This window comes from Ischnura elegans, chromosome 6 (genome assembly GCF_921293095.1).
Source record: "Ischnura elegans chromosome 6, ioIscEleg1.1, whole genome shotgun sequence".
Taxonomy (NCBI): Eukaryota; Metazoa; Arthropoda; class Insecta; order Odonata; family Coenagrionidae; genus Ischnura; species Ischnura elegans.
In genome coordinates, this window is record NC_060251.1 from 57814669 (window position 1) to 57838573 (window position 23905).

The 23905-nt window shown below is 38.2% G+C and overlaps 1 protein-coding gene across 5 annotated transcripts in view; it reads left to right on the forward strand.

Annotated features, from left to right (window-relative positions):
* Positions 1–23905, forward strand: part of LOC124160759 (COMM domain-containing protein 4) — a 91935-nt gene that overhangs the window by 46200 nt on the left and 21830 nt on the right. For all 5 annotated transcript variants that reach the window (XM_046536774.1, XM_046536775.1, XM_046536772.1 and 2 more), the window contains one exon: positions 22785–22881. In XM_046536774.1, coding sequence (XP_046392730.1) covers positions 22879–22881 — 3 coding nt within the window. In that variant the 5' untranslated portion in view covers positions 22785–22878. The remainder of the gene's footprint in view (positions 1–22784; positions 22882–23905) is intronic.

The following is a 23905-nucleotide window of genomic DNA, read 5'->3' on the forward strand; positions in this document are numbered from 1 at the left end:
GACAGGGGTACACTGTTGGGGGGAGGTGGGGTGGGTTGGACGTCCCACGCACCAAGTCCACCTTGCTCACCTCGGCGTATATGGAGAGATCACCTGTCCGTCTTGGGTCAGTCAAGTTCCTGGGACCACGGCTGAGGTTGTACGGGAAGGGGAAATAAGGCGGTGGTCCGTAGGTGGAATCCAATTACACTAGCCGTGTTGTCTCCACGGGTTACTTGTTATCCTTTCCTCCTCTCCAGATTTCCCGCGCCCAACCTTCCTGCGGTCTTCGCTCGTACATACCCCACCCTCTGCTCGGCGTCTTGTCTTGCTCGCAAATGCATTGGTTTGTGATTATTTTTCCCCAATCGTTCCTTGGCTTGATTTCCTCGTTTCTGAATGAATGGTTTCCTGAATTAATATGGTTATTTATGCTCTGGGAAACCCGTGAGAGCAAAAATACAAAGGTACAGATAACATTCTGCTTAAAATGCGATGGTTATGAGATGAGAGTAACATGAACTCAAGATTGATTGAATTCAAAGGTACAAACAAAAATCAAATTAATCAACACGAATATTATTACATTTCAATAGAACTGTGCTACTGTTTTTAGCATTCGTACAGTTTTTGAATTACAGTACTGTGCGAATACTAAATTTTTTAGGATTAAGTGATCCTCTATACGTGGTTGATGTCATTGAGATTTATTAGAGTTGTAAATTAGGTTATTTGGTTCTCAACTCATTTGTAAGCTGTATGGAATCCGAAATAGTGTATTTTTTGTATCTTGTCGGTGTATTTTCTGTCCCTTTACTGTACTCTTATTTTAAATCTCATTATGTGACCAGGCAATTACCTACTGGCAACAGTATGTAAAAATAAATAAATTGCAGCGTCGCATTAGGAACATTTACAATAAAATTGGTGTGGTTTGGTGAAATTTGTATTTGCAGAAGGATTCTCCTTTTTCTTTTCTTCTTTTTTTTTGCAAATGGAGAATCCTTTTTGCACTTGATACGGCGGAAAAATCTAAGATCTTACATTTGTAAATGCGTGAAATCTTTTGAGTGGGGAGTGTCGTAGTCAGTTGTTTCACGTGCTTTTCTTCCGTTGTTTTTGGAACTCATACCGTGGGTCATATAAAGAAACATCTCTGGCTGAAAAATTACATGGATATGAGTATGGAATGGCGAAGTAATATCCGGAAAAGACATCAATTGCAGTTAAGGAATTTTAATAAATATGTGTCCGGATGTTTTCTTTTATTACTTAGAAGAGTTATAGATGCCGTCCAGTACGCGTTGTTTTTTGTAGACGCTCCAGCTCAGCTAATTATTTCTTAATTTTTTTTTCTTTTCGTTTTTTTTCTTTTAGAAATTCTACCTTGGAAAGGGCTCTATCTTCTATGATCATTGATATCTTTCTCTCCTATTAGTCATTTCATGTGATGATTGTTGTTTGTTAGCCAATAGAGGGCCGTTTTAATATTAGGAGTGATTCAAATTCGTAAATATTATTATTAATTACCTGCCTTTATTCACCCTTTTCTTACTCTATTTAGGGTTCTATGTTCCGTAATCCTGAAAATTGTATTTCGCTCAAATTCGTCTTCTGGAATTTATGTTTAATTGATTTGTCAGCTCATAGAGTACTATGAAAACAATATACATAATGTTATTTGTGCTTTAAATGAATAATTTTTTCATTCATTATTTAATGTCATCCTTTTTTACTCTAAGAAGAATTCCACGCTACGTAAGCTGTCCTTTTTTTATACTCGAGTGCATAATTGCCTTCTATTTTAACCTAGGAGGCATCAAAGCTTCCTGATTGGTAGTTTTCGTCTACGTTCGCCGTTAATACGGTTGCAGTTGATGGAATACTGGAAAATTCAAACCACGCCTTTATTAGTGTGTAATTACAATTAAAAATGTGATTTTTTTTAATTTGCTGATATTTGCGAAATTTACTTTTGTGTCGAAACCTATGCCTATATTAATTGAAATTCCACTAGGATTGCTGATGCTTTCGTTTGTGATTTATGTATCACAAACGCATTCTATAGTCTTACAGTTGTCATCGTTAAAAGTTATGTATTTTGAATACCATTTCTTAGTTTGTGATTTTATTCCACAGTCAGTAATATTAATTTTATCAGTAGGTTTGTTATAATAATTTTTATATTAATTATTATGACAAAATCATAAACATTATTTATAATGTAACATTATTAATATAACTAATTATAATTCTGCATGATATCATTCATCAGCCGGTGACGCTCTTCCGTATTTTTTTGAAGCGGGTATCACGTAGGATGTTAAGAATAATTCCTGTGGTGAATTTTACTTTTTTTACTATCCCGCAATCACATGCATTGGTGAAGTTATATGTCTTGAATTTGTATCATACCGTTTTTCAAATAGCCATTTTAAATTAGTTAATAATTTAGGTTTTGTGGTAGTTGTTTATGATTCATTACAGAGATCTCCCTGAAATCCACTGTTTTGCGTTTGATTTTTTTAGTCGTGTATTGGCAACTAACACTCGTGTGTGGCACGCGTTTCTTTTTTTTACATTTTCAACCCCATTTCATTTTAACCCTGAGTTCCACGTAATGGTGGCCCTTATTGTAATCATCTCGATTAGAAGGTTTAATTAATTGCTTTACAATGTTATTTTTATGATACCTGTGCTATATCATTTAAGGCTTTTATTCACATAAGAGCCATCGGAATTAAAACCTTCACTTTATGCATAAGGTTTTTTCAGTCATTTCGTCTCTTACGAAAATAAACAAAAGTTCAAGCTAATAATAGTTGCTAAATGTGTTTTTACTAATATACGCAATAATTGCTCATTTCCATTCGTATTTTGTGTTTGCCATCTGAAAAAAAGTTGTGGTCCATTTCTCTTGGGTACAAATTTATTTCCCTGAACAATGAATGTTCTGTCTGATTAGTCTGTGGTTATTATGCATTTATTGGCACTTGTGTCGGTGCAATGAAAGTTAATCGCATATTATGTCAAATCTATCTTCACAGCAAGCGAATGTTATTTTTTTAATTTAAGTTAATTTTAATTGTAATTATTCTAATTCATGCGGTAAGAGTAATCCTTGTGGGCATGCTCACACGCGCGAATTAGTGTAAAATCAATGACGTCTATACTGAGTAGCCTATATATTTCAGTTATTTTATCTCCATCCTCAAAAAAGCGCACAAACTTATTTTCTATTGCATCAAATTATGTAGCTATTAATTACTACATCTGTGAGAGTTGGGTAAGCTGTGAATCATTCAATTTTATTTTCTTGGGGAATAATTGTTTTCCATCTCCTTAAAAACATAGGTTGAATTGGAACATAATTGTTTCATCATACGACGATAATAATCTAATAGTAGTAATCGGCTGTTTAATAAAATGACTTGGTAAAACATCGCCATTTTGTGATGTTTAATTAATTAAAAAATGACCGTCAATGAACCATTGAAAATTTCTCTCTCAAATTAGTCCAAAGTTTGGTGGTAGGTAATCTTTGTGAAATACGTTAATCAGATCTGAAAATTAATCATTTCGATCCAGAATTCATACATACAAGTTAATTTTCACTTGGCGGGAGTAGTTTTGGTGTAGAATCTACGATTTTATAAGACTCATTTTCATCCCTATCGAAGGTGATATAGTAGCTGTAATATGGCGGCTTTGTATTTGTAGAGACTTATATATTTCAGCACACATATATTTATTGCTTGAAAGCAGCCACTGTGCCATATTATTAGGTTTGTAAATTATTAAACCGCGTAAGTGAAAGTTTTTTTTTGGTGTGAGATCTCGAAATGTTGAAAACATGCCATTAAGAAGTTATAGTTTAGTTAAATACGAGGTGTCGGTATAGAAATTTTCAAGATTTACCCATGCCGGTTTCTTGCTGATCATGGCCCTCTATCTTAAGTGTCGTAGTTCTCCATATCTCCTGGACTTCATTATTATCTATATATATGTAAAAAGAGGATGTCTGTTTGTCTGTCCGCTATGCACTTCCATACGGCTGCACGGATTGCGATCATAGTTAGTACTTAGGTGCATCTCATATTCTCGAACCCCGTACTGCTACTTTCGGTTGCATCCTCCGCGTCCTTTGCGTCGTTTTTTTCATTACTGTTAGCTAAGTCACGCCATACAACTTCTGCGGTTGGACATCCTGCCGAGTAGGCACACCTCTTGGCACTCACTGAGAAACAAACTCGAAAGACACTACACTTACCCATTAATCCTCTCGGTGCAAACCTTTTTAATGCGGTATACATTCTCGCGACATTTTTGGTCTCCGCAGGTACATACACACACAACGATTATGTTGTGGAGAAGGGTATAAGCTGATCTCATGCGCAGTATACGGAAATCGATACCTATGTACCATCATTATACCTGCTTTGTTCCTTAACCAAAAAATCCTGCCATGTGGCCATGAATTCCGAGTTTGCCACTTCTATGGGTAATATCCTCCCCGAGCAACACCGGCTGGCCTGCTAGTATTTAGTGATGGGTCGGTCATGAACGATCGAATCATGTGACCAGGGTCATCTCCGAGATTGATCGGTGAACGGGATCATTCAGATGACCGAGAGGGTCATTTCCTCACTTCGGTCGTTCGTGACCGTGGACGTTCTCCATCAGTCGCGATCGTCGGTCATTCATGATTGTTCTAGACGCAGGTCATTCGTGATCGTGGTCGTTCTCCGTCAATCGCCAGCCATTAGGTCATTCGTGATTGTTCATTGCATAGGTCGTTCTCAAACACAGTCCAATCGCTATCATTCTTCAAAGGTGGATGATCGTCACTCGCGACCTGAATTGACCGTTTTTGACTGCTTTTTCACTCGTGGTGATGAATGGCATGATATTGCAATCACTTTAGGGGGCAATGTTCGTAATAATTGTAAAGTTTTCTATAATCGACATTTCAGAGTACCTATGGCCTTCAAATCTCAGGCGATATGCCTAAAATCTTGAGAGAGCCCAGTTTTCTCTCATGCCTTTTAATCAGTTCCATTATTTATATTGACTTTCCATAATAAAATATTGATCAGTAACCCTATGCCCCACGAATGATTGGAAATTATCGTTGATTCTGTATCTTGAAAAACAATAAAAGGAGTGTAATAAATAACATTTAAGGCACATTCTGTATTTGTAAATGTTTTGGAAGTAATTACGATAAAAATTAACTAGTTTCTGGTTTTAACATATGAAAAAACTTTATAGATTAATGATAATAACAACAACTCATCTCTCGTTTAACAAGATACATAGATATTGCCCTTAAGTAGAGAGTGATCAGCGGGTCATGATTGACAACAGGGTAGTGAATGCCTCCTCGGTCGTGATCGTCTATGCGGTCGTGATTGTCTACGCGGTCGTGATTGCCTACTCGGTCGTGATTGCCGTCCACTTTCCACAATCATGACCCATTCAATCATGACCTCCCGTTCATGACAGAGTCACTCAAATGAATGGTCACCGTGATTGGGATCACGAGAATGACCGACTAAGTCCATCACTACTAGTATTAAATATTTCTCAGATAAAATATAAATGCGGTGGACAAGCTTATTATTGAATGATATTAAGGAAAATCGTATCACATAATTACAAACGCTTCATCTACATCTTCATATTACTTCCAGCATGCCGCCTATATAAATGGTTGGGAAGGGATTTTACAATAACCAATTATATGACCAACCGCTTGTGTATAGAATCAATTAACAGTAAAAATCAACCTATCAGATCTTGCCAATGTAATCTTTTGGCCATAAAATTACACTTTATGTAATTAAAAATGTCCTCTCCTTCCTGATGTTTTACTTTTCTAGTTTGGTATGAGATGTCACATTTCTTCATGGGCGTTGCCTCGCGATTGAAAATAATATGGAACATGAAATCAAATTCCAACTCATTGAAACATTTTGGGCTCAGATTGACTCAATGCTCAATCTCATTGACCTGGATATCGGGGTATCAATATCAACCTATAAAACCGTGTTCTTCCATGGCGTATGATGTTGCGTATTGCCCCTATAATGTTCCTATTTATTGTGTATCCTCACTTATCTTCCTATCCATTAGAATATTCCTCCAGCTAATTCGACGAAGGCTCCTATTTTTTCAGATCAGTTTTTCTATATTCTATAGCTCTGTTCTATAGGTTGCCAAATGTAGTAGCTTTCAGAGGCCACCTGTGTACAATGCCCAAACGAATATAATAATAAATAATAATAGCAAATTTTTTACTCCTAATTTTATATATGCAACGTTAGTAACAAAAATGAAGGTTCTTTTGGTAGCTTCAATAATCAAAACACTACTGTGAAAGATACCATCCTTAAATTTAATACAATGGTAGTCACACTGCAAATAATTTTATGGGAATTGTAAATATATGTCACTAAATATGACTCGTGGCAAAAAACATATCATATGAAGGCATTTAAACACAAGAAGATACTAATGAGAACGTACAAGATTTTTTTTTGTTTCATGTGCACTTCAGGACTGACAAATATATTCACTGAATTGCTTTTCTGTGTTTATATTCATTCTCCCCCAGCAGAGAAATTTAGTACATGTTGTATAACAAACGAAACGCTGCATAACCCCCAAAATGTGGTTAGCAGGGCTTCATGTCGTTCCATACGTTACTGAACCTCACTCCAGCTACATGAACGAGGTTGTGCGTTTGCTACATTTTATTGCTATGTGGCTCAAGCTAATGCTTGCTCATGAAAACTCATCATCAGCCAAGCATACGGGATATTTCTGTAGCATATTACGTGGTTATCGGAGCAAGCTGTGGACCGAAGAAGTATGAAAACACAATAAATTATGTAATATACTGAATTAAAATAATTTTGTATAAAAAATAACGTCTCGTGAAAATTACTGTCACCAGTCACGCCTGTTCAACATAGCCCGATCGACCCACGCAAAGTTTTGCGGAGTAATTGAACACCATTTTTCTCGCGAGCCTTTGGCAATGGATAGCAATGCCGGAATACTTTTTTTCTGCATTCGCCTCCAGTTTTAGAAAATAATCTCGTTTGTAAGCACCCTTCTCATTAGCCTTGCGATCTTTTTTTGTCAGCAGGTGAATCTCCCTTTACTACCGAACTTGGTTTTTAATGAAGCTTACAATAAGTATGCCGATATGCACAACTTTTTTCACATAAGCAGCCGCAACAAACCAGGGAGCACGTAACTCCCACCATCACCAATCGTGTGCCACATAGCATTTCAAAAAAGAAAATACGTTAATGGAAAATAAAAGAATAAGACTTTGTTAGGTTCACTTGTATATTTAAAGATGTTACTATGTTGTAAAACCCGGGTCGTGCCTGCTTAAATTTGCAAGTGAACATGACAAAGGTTTATTCCTTTATTTTCCATTATGAAAGGTTTCACAGAATTGAGCCTGAAATTATCAGTTATTTTTAGAGAATTCGTTTGTATAAAATTTTCATGAATGAGACAACATAATTCCCTACAAATATTTAAATGCATTAAGTGAAGTGCATCGAACCGAACATTGAAGATGTAATTTGTGCTGAAAGGTTATCAACAAAAGTATCGTACATTAGGAAAATGACTGCTATCACTGCATAATGAATGGCACTAAATAAAAAGAAAAAGTGAAACAAATGCAATTATTCATTGCAGGTAACAAAAACTCTCGTAGTGACGTTGATCCTTGAAGTTGAATGTATTGAAGACCATTGGAGTTTCATTAGAAATGGGCGTAATTAAGTTAGTTGGAAAAAGGTCAATGGGTACCAATCCACCAACGCTTTGCCGTCAGCCCTAAATTATCGACATTCGAGATCGAATTAGAGTGGTTTACTGAGAAAGTGGGTGGGGCTAGGGGAAACTAAAGATACAATTTTACGCTTTTGTGCGATTTCTTACGGAGACAATCATAGGTATTTCACGCAAAAAATTACGCTTCTTATACACACGCATTGAATAATAATTACACATTATGATAAATGCATTTTTCACGATGAAGCGAAAGCATATTAAAAATTATTCTCATATGTTGGAGTCTTTTTCTTGCCTTTAATGCCATAATGATTAATCGTTAGAGAGGTAATGAAGTAGCGGAATGATATATGACGGCAATATCCACTTCCGGTGTCATATCAAATTAACGTCGATTTTTTAACGCCGGAAATTTTAAAGAAACTTGGCACAATTGATTAAAATATCAAATGAAAACGATAATACCGATCGAAAAATTAAGGAGGCTCACTCTCTCGGTGAAATATATTATTTTTTTAATGTTATTGCACTTTGTTAAAGATACATGTCTCAAATCGGCCGAATTAGAGATACGTGTTGTTAGAACTTAGCCATCGATATGTAGATAAAGTCAAACATGAAAGAATCCGAGTATCTAGAGCTTTGTCCAAAATATTCTCCCCCGTGCTTAGGCGTGTGAGAGAAGAATTGCAGCACCGAAAGATGAAATTACAAAATGTAAAACAAATGAGGTAGAATCTGACCGTACCGGGAGGAAGGCTTCGCAAAAGAGCGAGGTCGCAAAACAACGCACGAGGGGGAGTAATTACCTTTCCCGCCGGCAGGGCACGCTCCCGCATTCCGCGGTCATTATACGTCGACAGCGACGTGTCCGAGTTTTACTACACGCGTGCCTGTCAATTAGGCGAGGGGTGACCAGGGAAAGCAAGCGGAGAAAGCTCTTAATCGGAAGAATCGTGACGGATGCGGCCCTTGGGAGAAGAGAGGCTCCCGACCCACTGTAGGGCGTGTGGGAGCGGAGGCAAATATACGAGGCGCGCCGTTAATTTCAATTATCTACACGCCTTCTCGCCCTCGTCATAATGGCGAGTATTTTATTTTGGAGAGGATGAAAAACAACACTTCCAAAGCAAAATTAAGCTGGTATTAAAAGAAAAGAGTTATGAGGGAGGGGTAAACACAAAAAAAATCTTCAGTCATTCATTGTGATATTACTTCAGGAGGTAGGCTTGCGACTCCATGATTCAAAGCAACTAATTTTCAATATGTTTTGAAATTATTTTACCATTGAAGAATCCACTATGGTGAAAAAGTTACATAAGAGTGCATGATGAATAGTGTGTGGGTAATTCAATCCCTATTTTTTCTCAGCTATCTGAGCTTAATTTTGTGCCATTTTCATTAATTGAACGTGGCTTCACTTCATTTACACAATTTCAATTTCCTAATAGCTCAGAAATTAGTCCAGTGAAAAGACAAGTTTGGTTTTCTCCATGGTTGTTAAGCTGATGGATGTTACCTCAGGGTACGGTCAAAATAACGTATATATTATAGTATTAATGAAAAATTTCCCTATGCTTCGCCTAGTAACGCTGTAAGAACACACTTCCTTACCTACCTCATTCACTCAAATATTCAACTCGAAGGTTGGTTCGGATACTCCAAGATTAGTCACAGGCGTGCGAATGTCAAAGAATTAGGTAAGGGGACCCAGTTGCTTTCCATCGGCTTCCCCGCATTTTGAGGGTGTTTTCCCAGGAGTGCAAAATTATGCCTGCACTATGCTATCTTTTATATTGTTTGCGGTGTTCTGGTATTTTCGCTGTGCCTGGATTTTATTATCACCGGAGACAGCGATTGTTCTAGAAATAGCGTGTATTTTGCTTCAAATGCTCCTTATAATTCTAATTGCTATGCTAATGCTAATTCTCTTATTTCTCAGTATATATATCTTTCCATCAGAAAAAGGAGGACTCAGGGAAGAAGAAACATAGGCAGTAATGGAACTTGTGTGGGATGTGGTATAATGGTACACCGAAGTATAGTAGTCCTCCCTCATTGACTCAGTCTCAGGGGTATCAACCTCAAGGTTGATTCTAGATATGTGAGGATAGAGCACACCATAAACTGAAACAATGGTGAGTGGGTTTTACACGCACAGGGTAGGGAGAAAACAGTAGTTTTTATCTATGGGCCACCTCGCACTGTGAGGATATTTGTTAAGCTGTCTCAGGAATGCAACATTATGAATGCACTGCGCTATATGTGCTATTTTTCTGTGTGCTACTCTTGTTTACGCAGCGTCAGGATTTCTTTTTTTCCCCGAGGGCAACGATTGTTCGCAAAAGAGCTTGCATTTCGCTCCGTGTGTTCCGCGGCCATTGGGCGCTGGGTACTGTGTTTCGCCACTAGCGCCGAATCGTTTCGCGTGATGGGACGTGGAGGCTGATACCACCCGCGTTCGCATGATGGGGCGCTAATGGCCGCTCTGCTCTTCCGTATGCCTACCGACAGGGCACTCTACAACTCGCATTTCCACGTAATTCATGTGGAGAGACCTCTTAGGGTGGTGGACAAAGAAAACTCTTATATTTTCCCCGCGGGTAGGAGTTTTTTTCAGAAATGTTGATAACGAGCCTTGCTACCTGTTGGATAACAGGATTCAAATTTGTATATTTCCTTTCCGCTGGGTCTTTGCGATTTAAGGCGCGAAAAAGCGTACCCTTCCGAATGTCCAACGAGAATCGGGAGGGGGAATACCTCGTAAATGCTTCAGATCCTATAGTAGCCGTAGTTTATGATTATTTAAAGACGTGGTAATCTTTATTAAGTAAAGTGGAGCGTGAAGGCCTGTTCACGCGGTACATTAACACGTACGAGTTAATGTACGTTTGCGTGAATTATTTTTGTGGACCTGAACGGAACATGTACGAATGCATGAACCAAATTAGAACATGTTCTATTTTCTGTGCATGCATTCGCACAAGTTGGGTGGTTACACGGTGCATTTTGGCGTTCATTCTCGCGTTCATACATTTAGACATTAACCCGTACGTGTTAATGTACCGTGTAAACAGGCCTTGAGATAGGTGAAGAACGATCACAAAGCCATTCGTACCATACCGTTACGTACGTTATGCACGTTATGTTCTAGTTAGAGATGAAGTTTCCGATGTAATATGTATTGGGGAATGGTATTCCCGTGCCAAATACCTTTGAGGTGTCTCATACAGTGGCTTTTCGATCAAATATAGGTACGTCCATTTCAAATCACTTGGAATGCGTATGGAAAGGATGGTAGGTCACAGCGGAAAGGAGAGCCTGTGTGAGCATTTTTTTGTTTTATCTTACGGTGATGCTTGTGGAAATGTCCGGAGAAATGTTTTCATCCCAATTTCGAAATGGTTTTTGAGTTCGTTGTAGTTTTTCTGGTGGGACTTGTTCGATGGGACTCTATTCGTGCAACCTACTTACCTCTCTCGTAGGACCACATGTGGTTGCAGCCACAGATAGAGACAGCCCCCTGATTTCTTCTCTTTTCATCAACCCTGTACTGTAGTTGGAGTGGGTGAAATGTAATAATCAGCGAAAGTAATTAAGAACATTATACTAAAGCATTTTTTATTAAAAGCTATCACGCTTTCGCTAGTATATCATATACACTTTAAAGAGTGCATAGAAAGTGGAAAAGCTGGACGTGGATAGACAATTAGAAGAGGTGTTTTCTGGAACCTGTTAAAAAAAAGTCAATCGGATGGTAAGGAAGTCTAATACGTTGCCTAATGATATATTTCATGTCAAATGATATTCATTCGGGCACAGGATTTGGTAGTGGATAATATTAATTTCTTGATTACTGAGTGTCAAGTTTCATTTCATATTTATACTGTGGTGTGATTAAAAAAATTGTTCAATGTATCCCGTATGTTAAGTGGGTAATCGAACGTAAACTGATGATTTAGGATTTGGTTTTTATCGATGCTTTAGGTAAATGCTGGAAATACGTACGACTGACTAAGAGAACAAAGTGATATTTGTTTTTAGGTTTCCAACGCCTTTATTTTGAAGCAGACCCGATTTTTCATGTCCTTTGCGGAAGACCTCTTCAGGGCTAATCATGCTCACATTATCACTCCCAGCAAAGGAGAAGAAACGTCAATTCTATTTCAGCATAAGCACGCGAGTAACCGCTCAAGATACTAGCAAGTCATATGCGTATTATTTGGACATAAGGTTTTACAATTGAGGGGGTGAGAAGCCAAGGGAAACAAGTGATATTCTTTTTCTAAACAGAGTTAGGTACAGAAATTAGGTAAAGTAAACAAACGTGATGAACTGCATACTTAGTAATGCATTTGATTTTTCACTCAATGTCAGCACAGAACAGAGACTCACTCGTATCCCTTGGCCACTATGTTTTTTTTAAATATTTCTTTTATCAATTTCTGTACCTAATTCTGTTTATAAAGAAAATCACTTGTACATCTTGGCTTTTTTTCCCTCTCAATTAAAAGAGAGGGGTTGCTTAACTTCTTGGTTTAGTAAAGAAGGGAACAAGCAACTGCAAGATATTTTAAAGGAAACCACGCAGTTGGGTGAATCATTTGAGGAGGTTTTCAGACCCTTGGTGAGCGAGGAACCACCTTCGGAAAATGGGGATGAGGAAGGAAAATAATATATTCTCTGCGCACGCAACGGATATTGGACGTGTGAAGAGATGAAGAGGCTAAACAAGTCAGCAGAGAAGGCGCAGAGGAAAGTTCTTCCCTTGAATTATTTTTCCTGGAAACCTCTTCTGATCCGTTTTCGTCGCTTCCATCTCTTGAGTCGGAACTTTTTTTTAGTCGTTTACGTATTTGTTTAGTAATGTGATAATGATAAATGATGACAATTTTAATGAATAAATCTGAATTGCCACCCTACGTTTTTGCGATTATGATTTATTACATCGAAACTTGGTTCGCCTCTTTAGCACTCCTCAGTAACTTGTGTATTGCTACCTATACATAAAAGAACTATTTCCACATGTCCATGTTTTTATACTACGCAGCGCCTTGGTGTGAACACACAGGAAGAGGTGGAACCTATAAGAGCCCGGTCAAGGAATTACTTTGCGAGAAAAAATATCATCTAATAATAATAATAATGGGGAAAATACCAATCACATGTAAACTTTCATTAAATTCCGTTTTTTCACAAGCGTAGCGCGTCCAGAATAGGGTAGTTTCCTTCATCAAAGAAAACGAAAGGCATTGATTGCGATTCGTTACCCACCATTAGTGTATTCATAATACACAAATTATTTGGTTTTTGAAATACCGGTTTAGACGAATGGCAAGGGTCAAATTTTATCCTCATTTGAAAAAGGCCAGATTGGCGCCCATGCGATTCCACTCCGCATGACGTCACAGGGACCTAGTTTCTACACGAGAGGATAGGAGTTATACATCGTCTGAGGTTACCAATGCATGCATGAGGCACAGGGCTCAGGGAAACATGTCTTAATAATCACCTATTAAAACTGGCTAAGTTCGGAAAGTTTTCTTCGTTTGATAAGGTATTAATAAACCTTTTTTAAGCCAAGCGCTACCATCCAGCAAGGTACTCAGCTATCCGCTAGCATCCTGCGACGTATCAGCGCTAAGCCTCGCCTCAAGGTCACCTCACCGGGCGGGAGGGGGAACCAGAAATACGACGTACGGAGATATTTCCCGGCATTCATACTCAAGCGTCGCGTTTTCGCGCGCTTGAAAATTTTCACTTTTCATTTAATCCCGAAAAATAGATGTTGTCATTTAAAAATCTAAAAGCGTGAAATACGTACTCCAGGAGTAATAATCTTTCGATTAAAGCAATAAAAAAATAATAGGAAACCACCCTATTATGGCCCAAACACTAAGAAACGAACACCCATCACATTCTAAGGCCATTTTTCGAATTTGTCATGTTTATAACTGCACTCCGTTAATATGCAGGATTCAATGGGCATTACGCCAAAAGTACGTTATAACTAGCATATCAAGAGTAATTTAAACGAGATTTGGTGGAAAAACCCTCGTTTTGGGAACATAATCATCTAGAGACACACAGTGGATGATTCGTTTCTCATTTACTCAGGTTATTTCCTCCAAGGCATGATCAAATTGCACTTCAGATCCTGATGAAAAGCGTAATTTTGACGTGATGTCTGCCCCATCCTGCCTACTTTCAGAGTGAAGATATTATCGACTCTTTGTTATTTAGAGATGTTGGAGTAAAATATCGCGCATGTGAATAAAAAGACTATGTAATTGTAAGTATGAGTCTCTGACTGAACCCCACCTGCATCCGCCACTGTCTACATACTTATTTATTATGATGTCACATGTTTTTTGCATATTGTGGCGCAATGAGTTGGTTTTACCCACTCAGGTGATGCGCCCTCATTTTTTTATTATTACAGATTCTTCGTTTGTGAAGCATTTAGTTTGTGGCACAGATGCAGTTTTCCTCACCCAGCAGCATGGGATGCGCTCGACGAAAATTGTGACGTGTGCCGAAGTGGTTGGGGGGGGAGGGGTGTCGTAGGAGCCATTAGGGAACGGGAAGGCGAGTAAGTAGGAATATTACGGCAACCGTGGGAGATCGGGTGGGGTACGGAGGTGAAATTATATTTTTTTCCTCGCGTAGGTGGGAGCGATGGTCGTCGAGGGGACTCTTCCAGGGTACCGGGGTGGTGGAGGCGGACTGTGTCCATTTTCGTGATCCCTGGGTGTAGGGTAGGCTCCAAGGGTGATAATATTCCTCCTATATCCATCCTAGTGGCGGGCTGAGATGCTCAATTTTTTCTCTTCCCGCACTTAGATCATATGAACAATATATGCTTTTCCAGTTCAAAATAATTTTACCTACGCCAAAATGTTTTAATCATGAGTTTGTTCTAGACCATTAGCTTCTCATGTCTCACGAGCCTCGCTTCGCATGCACAACCCAAAATGTCTGGCTTAAAACCTTTTCATATATTAGCTCCTCATGTGAAAATTTGAAGTGTGACGTCAATGGTTTGGGTTTATGTTGGGGATCCGTTTATCATGATGGTTAGAGCGTTAGCCTCACACCTTTTTGGCCCGGATTAAAATAAACTGTCATATATATATATTTTTTAAATTTATTATATATATTATAGGCCGCCCGCACTGCCTAACATTGCAGAACCACAATTGTAGCTCTTTTTATCATAAGATGGCATTGTCTTGTATATGCGTATTTCCAGTTTAATTAAACTTTCTTAAACTTTGCATGTCATTACGATGAAAGCTAAGGTAGCTCAAAACATTTTTTGCGCCCCCCTTGAATTTTTTCTGTATCCGCTACTGTGGTCGCCTCTACCAAATACCATGCCATAACGGGTGGATGTTGGTAAAAATTTCCCCTGTGGTGGAGTGTATAAAGTGGCGTATCCATTTATGTTGATTAGCGTCTCGGAGTATAGTATAAAGAATGATATGTAAAATTTTTATAAAAAATATATAGAAACGGTGGCAAATAAATTCGCATGTCATTATTAGACCTATACTCCGAGACGTTAATCAGCATTAAACAATTGAGTTCAAGAAAAAGAAATCGATCTATCCATTTATGTATTAGATCAAAGGTTTAAATTTGTGTGCTAAAGACTTGAGTTTTTATTGCTTGATTTAAATTTAGCTCCCCGCCATCATTATGAGTAAATTTGGGTTGCGTGCCTGCATAGAGTAGGTGCAACTGATTGGTAGTGTAGAGAATAGTTAATGCGGTGGATATCCATAGGTTTGGTGTGAAGTAACGAAGTTTGGAATTTGGTGTGGGGGGTCTCCAGACTGTCAATGGCTACCTCATCCCCTCCTCCACCGCTTGTACGATTTCATCATCTCGACGAGAATATCTTCCCAGCCTCCTATTCCATCCTCTCCTGCCGCCATGCCTGCTCCTCTTCCTCGCTTGACGTATTTAATTTCACGGATTCTCCCCCAACACGTTGGTCCTCCCCTCTCTCCCTGCTTCCTCGTGTACCTGGAAATAGGTGCGAGGTCGCTGTCTCTTAAGTGTCATTTTTCTCGCTTCCTACTTTTCCTTCCGCCATGGTCCTGTGTTTCCCTTCACGGTCCCCGATCCCAGATACGTCTCTGGCTACTCCGTTTGTGGCGTGGAGACAACTTCCTGGGAAATGAGGGTTTTCAATATTCACCGGGAAAATATTTTATGTCTGTCCGGAATATCGAGTCTTGACTATCGGTTTGCGTGTCTATATTGCATATTTCCACGCGAGGCAGGCTGTAATAATGCGATTACATCAGAAATTACTAGAAGTAAAGTAAGAGTTGTATTTAGAAGTTTTCAAAATTGTGAAAGAAATCTATATGTGTAGTACGATATATTCGTAAAAATGATTTCAACATAAATATGTGATGTCCTCCATTAGAATTGGCATTATGGGTTGCTACCTGTTCAGGAATGGTAATGTGGGCGAGTGTAGTTTTATGATTCCAGCTGTATAAAAATTTACCGAAACACAATACTAATTAATTAATCCTAATGATTATCCCAGTAATTATATCTGGTTGCGTCCCTATGTGAATATTTGTGGAGGGGGTTTTCAGAGTGTTTAACCAGGAAATATTTGTAGGAAAATCGAAATAAATGACCTATTTTTGCATCTTTAACTTCATTGGGGGCTGAACCACTCCGAAAGGAGAAATGTATGTGAGGATTAATTTAGAATTAACGAGATAGAGATGGCTTCAAATTTATGGAAAAGCGCCATCTCTTTGTCGTTAAGTCAGGATGTCCTTCCACTATATCTCGCCTTCCTCCGTTATTGAATCAATTTAGCTTCATGCGGTTTTTGGAAGACTCTCCAGCTTAGGCATTGGTGTGTCGACTGTAACACGAATGAGTGAAATGTAGTTTTTGGGATAGGATTGAAAGAGGCATATTTGTTAGGAGATTCGTATGCGGCTGTGAAACCAAGGGCTCTTTCTAATGGTGTTTGCCAAATAGCCCTTCTTGAAATACCGCTTATGCAAGGCCAAGTTATCATTCTATTGAGAAATCAGTAATTCTCTCATGGGTTTGGGAATAAACCCTCTGAATTAAGGAGGCGGTACTGGAACGTCCGTTGAGGAGGTCTTTGATAGGTTGTTAGGGCAGCATTTGCAGAAATTGGTGATTCCTCGGGAGTTAATTATGGCATGGATGTCTTAAGGGTATGGTTAGGTCGGGGAATCGATTCTCAGTCCCCTTTCCTTTTCCGAAAACCTTAAATTGGTTAGGAAATATATAATATTGTACGTTGCTAATTATCCGACGGCTCAGTGTTTCCTTACGTCTCAGTTTCAATGGTAACTAGTGTTTTCATGAGGAACTATTTCACGTTTAATTCCATGTATAGGCTTGTATCCATGATTTTTTGCGAACTTCATTGGTCAACTTTTTGTTACATTTCAAAATAATAGCCTCATTTTTATATAGATATCAGTGCTTGGATGTGCATAAAATATGCTGTATTGTCCGAATACAAATTCATAAAAATTGAGTTATCAGTTGCTTTTCGTTCGTGGTGTCATTATAACATTGTCCAAAGTATGAAAACCTATTTTAAATTAGTTATCTCGGTAATGATAAAAAAATTTGTGGAAATTATTTTTAGTGGTGCTGAATTTTAAAAATTGAAGTCCGTGGCAGAAGAGTTTAATTTTTCGCGTGTATGTTTTCACAGAATTGAATGGGCGTAGTTATTATTTCTTCGTTTAGTGATGTCGTCGTGCTCAATCATTAGAAGAGTCTATATTTAATTCTTTTTAACCAACCGTTTCTGAGCGATGATGCACATTCTACTTTGAGAAGAATCTATCGAACGCGGCGAATGTTCGAATCTTCGATTAGTTTTCGCAGTGCGAAAATATAGATTTGTAACATTATAAAAATAGTTGTTTCAACTCTGGAAGTTGTAAATTGGTATTATTCTTCGTGGTGTCACAGTTTGTAAACACTAGTTTTCATACCTGTAATATCAGACTCGTCTTTTTTTCGGGAATCCTTAAGAGTTTGCAACCCGCATGTCACACGTGTATTTAGGTATCACTACAGTCACGGCGTTCATCAAATGGCTGACACCATTTCATCTCAGAAGCAGCATGAAGATTCTTGCTAGTTAATTATTTTACGTATATAACACTTGGGATTACTATATTTTCATATTTATAATTTATTTGGGATTTTTTATTGTATACTGTTGCGTCATCTCTTATTTTGTAAATAACGCTCATCTCCCGAAGAAATAATGTCTTTTTCTCGTCTGGTACTGCTTAATATTCAGATAGAAACGAAACTTTCCTCAATAATTCGTGATATTTACAGGTGCCCTCTAGCGCAATAGGTATCTGGTGCATAACTACTGAACAGAAGATTCCAGGTTGGAATCTTGGCGGAGGTGTTACTTTCCCGCCAAATTTTAAAATATTTTTTACTAGTTGACTTTGCGCGTCTACCATCCTTTCAGGCTAAAAATGAGAACATGATATTACACTATATCAAAAAACACTGGGAAAACCACGCTTTTATTTAAGCTAAAAATGATAATATGTTATAATAGATTAAAAAAGTAATTCAAAGCCCTTGATTTTATTGGAACTAAAAGGAAGAAAATGAGCAACCCTGCCGTGGCCCAAGGTCCCAAGTTAAGAGTTTACAGATATAAGATTACATTTTCAAAAAAAAAAAAAAAAAAAAAAAAGCTGTGTGCATCCATTTCTTCATCTTTAGTCAAATTCTTTCTCAATAAATTTCATCGTAACATTATAATTAAATTTTCAAATAAATGATGGCAAACTAAATGATGAGTCACTCCAGTGTTGAATGATGAATTTATATCACTCCTGTGTCGTATGTGGAGTAAATGCGCTCCACGTCGTTTGGTTTTGAAAATGCAGTCTTTTATCAGTAAAATTTTGACGCGGGCTTTTTGGCCAAGTTAGGGCGGCTTATTTTCTTCATTTTGGTCCACGTGAAAACGTGGGTTCCTTAATTATCTTTTTATATTGAGATTAAATTAATTTATTGCTATTTTTTCGATGTATGCTCATTGTTTTACTTCTTTGCCTTCCTTTTTCCTTCACCTAATCCCTTAAATTGTCCGATTAAAGTAAGGTCTATGGGAATTAATATTATTCAATAGCGTGTGGTGAAGTTGATATTTGGATTCCGCGAATCAATTAATCAAAAGATATTTAGGGAGAATTGTCCGCTCGGAATTGAACTATCTCCCGATGGAAGCCGTCCTCGGTCGCCCAGACAGAGGCCGCATCCGCCGCCGCCCGTTGGGGATCCCTGCCCGTTTTGCCGTTTCAATCTGTCGAGGTTGGATGGAACGGTCCAGCGGACACGCGGCCAATTTATCCCGTTACAGCGCCCTCCTCCTCCTCGGGAATGGTCCATAGTGTCTTTTCGTGCTTCGCATCATTTTGATTGCGAGTCGATGGCTATTAAAGTTTAAGGATATGACGCACGCGTGGGACTGAAATACGTTGTCTCGTTGTTTTATTTTCTCTCATCACTCGGCCTCGGAATCTTCTTATGTCCCCTCTCCAATTGTTGTTTTCTGCGTGGGCATCGCGGGGCCCTTTTTCCCGGCGACTCACATGTGTAAGGCCGCGTGAGGAATGGCGTGACGACGCCCGGTCATACCTTCCGATACGTTTGCTTTTTACGGTTCAATCCCTTGGAGTCTGAGCCATCAACTGACCCTCCCTTGTCACCCTTCCTCGCGTCCTGCGATGCCCATTGAAACGGTCCATTAGCGATGTCGAATCATCATTCTTGGGTGCGATTCGTCCCAAAGGGTTCGCTTGTTTGGGGCATATTCCGAGTCTGATTGACCATGTGACTGCGTTTATGCAGAGTGGCGTCACGTATTGGTGGAATGAACCAGCGCAGAAGTGTAGTTGTGTTTTTTATGCGTGGAAAACTAGGTTAATACACTGGCAATACCGAGGTAAATCTCTGTGAAGTCGCATGAAATTTAATGATTTCCTTGTTGTAGGCGGAACAATGACGGATGTCCACTTTTAGGGCTTACTCGCAGTCGACGAATGCCTCGTAAATGTTTGCTGGTTGCATTTTTAACTATGAATATCGAGCTTTAAAAATGGAAAATAATAATTCTGCGGTTTATAATATGTTCTTATCTGATATAACCTTGGATTAAGACAAAGTTGCCAAGATAGACATATTTAGACGCTCAGTAACAAAAGATTTTTACCCTTACGTTTTTCGGTAAGTGTAAATAGTTCATAACGCAGTACTAGATATTTATTGTTACAATTCTGATTACTGTAGAGGTTGGTAATAAAAGAGGTGTTCACTCATTGAAATCGTGAGAAAGCCTCTTTGCGAATACTTTGATGGCTAAAATTAACCTGTCGAATTCCGCTTGAAGTCCTCACTTCATGAAGCTCCCGGTGCTATTTTAAGCATCGTATTGCACTGCATTCTCTCCACTGAAACGGAAGGATGGAGTCTTATCTTCCAGATGGCTTGGCCTCGGGATGATTTTTTTTCGAACCGTATCGTCCTTACGTAAAGCGATCAGTCGAAATTGCCATGTGTGTGTTGCAGTAAGATTTTATCGATGTCATTCGGACTATGGAACGTCGGCGCATTTATGAGCCGTAAGTCATATTGTTGTTAAATGGAATACAATGATTTCTTGAGCCTTTGCACGAGGTCTGATCGTTCTTTTCGATTTTGTGACTTATTCGCGCGATATTCTATTTTCGTAATTTTTTTCTGCTATCCATTGTGAAAGTATTCAATTAATTTCCGCAGCATTTTAAACATTATTGTGTGCATGTGGTAATATGGCAAGAGTTAGTAATTGAACCTCCACGGTTATCATTTTTGGAAGAAATTTCTACACTTACACTGGACTAATTACATATTTACACGTACTTATATCGTTTGTAATGTATACGTTCAAGTTCATCAGGTATGTATTACCTAGTTTACACAATTTTTAATATAGAATATATAACAATAGATTAAATCGAAGAAATGTCTTTTTTAGGAAGAATGAAGTTATCTTTCTTTCATTCGCAATCGTTTATATGATGTTTCCTTATAATAAATCATAAAATTTGAAACAATTGGTTTTTAGCGAGTCGTTTAGACTACGTTTAAATGAATCCATAAAAGTAAGGGTTTTCAGTGAAATTTAAGAATTATTTTGGAAAGACAATCTGGGCGATTATAATTATCGGTCTATTGAGGTAAAATATTCTTTGCACTGGACTTGTTTTATTGAATATTTCTCATGCCATTCATCTCATCATTTTAGAGGACGTATCTCTCCCTCTCAACCTTTCATTTTTGGCTCGTTTAGAACTGAAGTTATCAACGATATCATCTTGAAAATTTCAGAGTATTCAAATTAAAGTTTGTAATTCAAATAAGCATAAACGTTTTTAACATGAGAAAAACTGAGGCAAAATTTTAAAGTTTTAAATTCAATCAAATGTTGGCAATAGTCTACATTATTTTTATGAAAATTTAATGCGTTAGCCTAAGTTTTTGCGAGTAAAATGCCACTACGAAAGAATGTAAGAGCGGGAGCTAAGAGTCCCTTTAACCTAAGCTCATAATACTATAAAATCGTATCCGGCTCGATTTTGTGGAAGTTCTTTATATCCATGATAAAAAGAAGAACACAATGGTAATTAAAATGTGACGATTGTGGAGTTTGTTATGTTGGTCAGACTGGAAGAAGGTTCAAAGACAGAGTGAAAGAACATAGAAGAAGTTTTATGTACAATGACGGGAAATCTTGTTTCGATAATCATTTATGCCTCTGTAACCATTTTAGCAATATGGACATGCATATTTTACATTGTATTGACAAAGGGCTTAAATTATGGAAAAATTCGAAATTGCCAACAGCCCGGATGGACTTTGTAATGATGTTTTATTTTGTACCGACTCTCCTTTGTTAAAATGCATCCCCATGACGTCAAAACCCTGACCTTCACTCCGATCCACTCGATGTATGTTTTCGTCCTTCACTCACTTGTTTACCAAAACCGTTTCCCCTCCCACTCCCCCACACCTAATTCCATATGCCCCCACCTCCTACCTTGGCCTGGGTATATATACCGAGAGAGTACTGGTTTTTTTCACCTTGAAAATGACACTTACGTGTTGAAACCATGGTCGGTTGCTGAGTTGTGACATTAAAAGTGTGGAAATTACCATTGTGTTCTTCTTTTTTATCATGCTCATAATACTAGGCTTAATGACGGCAAGTGTTTTGATTGTCATATAATTTCTTTTATTCGTGTGGACATATCGTACAGTTGTTAGATCTTCGGTAGCGACGGAAGAGAAATCGAAGTGCTTCGCGGACGCGACGGTGGCGCCTCTCCTTCCTCGCACTTGTTGCGATTCATTTCTGCGCTCATTTTCTCCGAGTTCTGCTCGTATTCCATTCTCCTGGGCCCAGGTACTTTGTGTCGGAAACTACTTTTTAGTAATTTATCTAAAATATTATATGTAGCCAACGCACTTAGTTGATATGTGACGCAATAGAATTTATCGGAATATGAAAAGCCACGTAATGCTCATAAGATATATATTTTTAAGCATATTTTAACGCGGCAGCGTCATGTTGATGACGTTTCCACATTGAAAGGTCTTGCAACTATTTCATCTCGTAGAGGTGTGATATTATTTTTTTCCGTAGATCCTTCCGGCCGAATTTTTTGGAGTCCACTGGAAGGAGTGTTTATTTTGTGGATATTCTTGCGCTAAGAAATTAGCTTTTTACGTTGTTTTTTTATCCTTGTGTGTTCCAATGAGTCACGTAAGAAATGCGCTTTCAGACTTGGTAACTGAAATTGTCCTTCGCCAAACTCGTTTTATATCCCGTATGTTTCTGAATTTTTCGTAATTTTACCCATATGGTCCTCTTGTTGCAGGTATTTTCCAGATTTCTGGCTCTCTAGCTCTGCCCATGCCAATTCTCTCCGCGGGGATTTGATTTCTCGAGACCACTAGGACAACTGTGACAAAATGGTGAGTTGGATAACATTCGGAAAGCACACATATTCAATCTCATTGTCAGTGTTTATGGAATATCTGGGTAAAATATAAAATGGAATAAACTACGAGGTATAATATTAACTTCTATTCTATATTTCCTTTATTTCTCTCACGGTAATATTCTTGGTCTATGAAATGGCTGGAAATACTAAGTGATACCATTTCTGTCAATCTCGTCAACTTGAAATAAATTTACCATCCAATTGTTCTTTTTAACTTTGTGTTGGAGTATGATGTTTTGTTCATTATTGAAGGATACAGTGTTATGACTTGTGGGATGTCTGAATAATCTCTTTGGTGAGACTGGAAAGCCTTCAGTGAGCAATATTGTTTGGTTAGTTAATTTTAGGTCTGCCGTTAAAATTATCCTCTATTCGCGCTTTGACGGTTGTAGATCGATCCTGGTGAAATATTATTGTCGTCTTTGTTGCTGAAATATAACATCAGAGTGACTGAGGCAGGCAAGATATAGTGAAGGAAATCCTGAGTTACTGGAAAGTAAATGGCGTTTCTCCACAAATTTTAAATTTTACACTCAGTGTATACTTAAGAAATACCTAACGGTAGAAACGCTTCGCACGTTACTCAATAAATTTATAGAAAAGTGCCATCTCCTTTTCGTTAATTCAAATATAGTATTATTGTTAGAATTTTTAATTGATAAAGTGTAAAAAAAGACTAGTTGCCTAGCCACGGGTGGGTTTTACGGGTTACAACCCCGCACCCCCCTTGAGCCTACGAAAGAGGCGCCAAAAACGAGTAAGATAGCCTCGGTGTATAAAAAATATTTTATTTCAATAAATAATCGTACAATTTACTATTTTTGAGTCCTAAAAATTACGTTTTCAGGATAAAAAATCGCCGGAACCCCATTTGCCCTTGGGCGTCTTTCATACACCCCGGAAAGGTCCCGAAACCCCCTAATCCATTTCAAAATCCTGTCTGCGCTAGTGAACTAGACTACTGTTTTCCTCTCATTTTTTGTATGAATTTTACA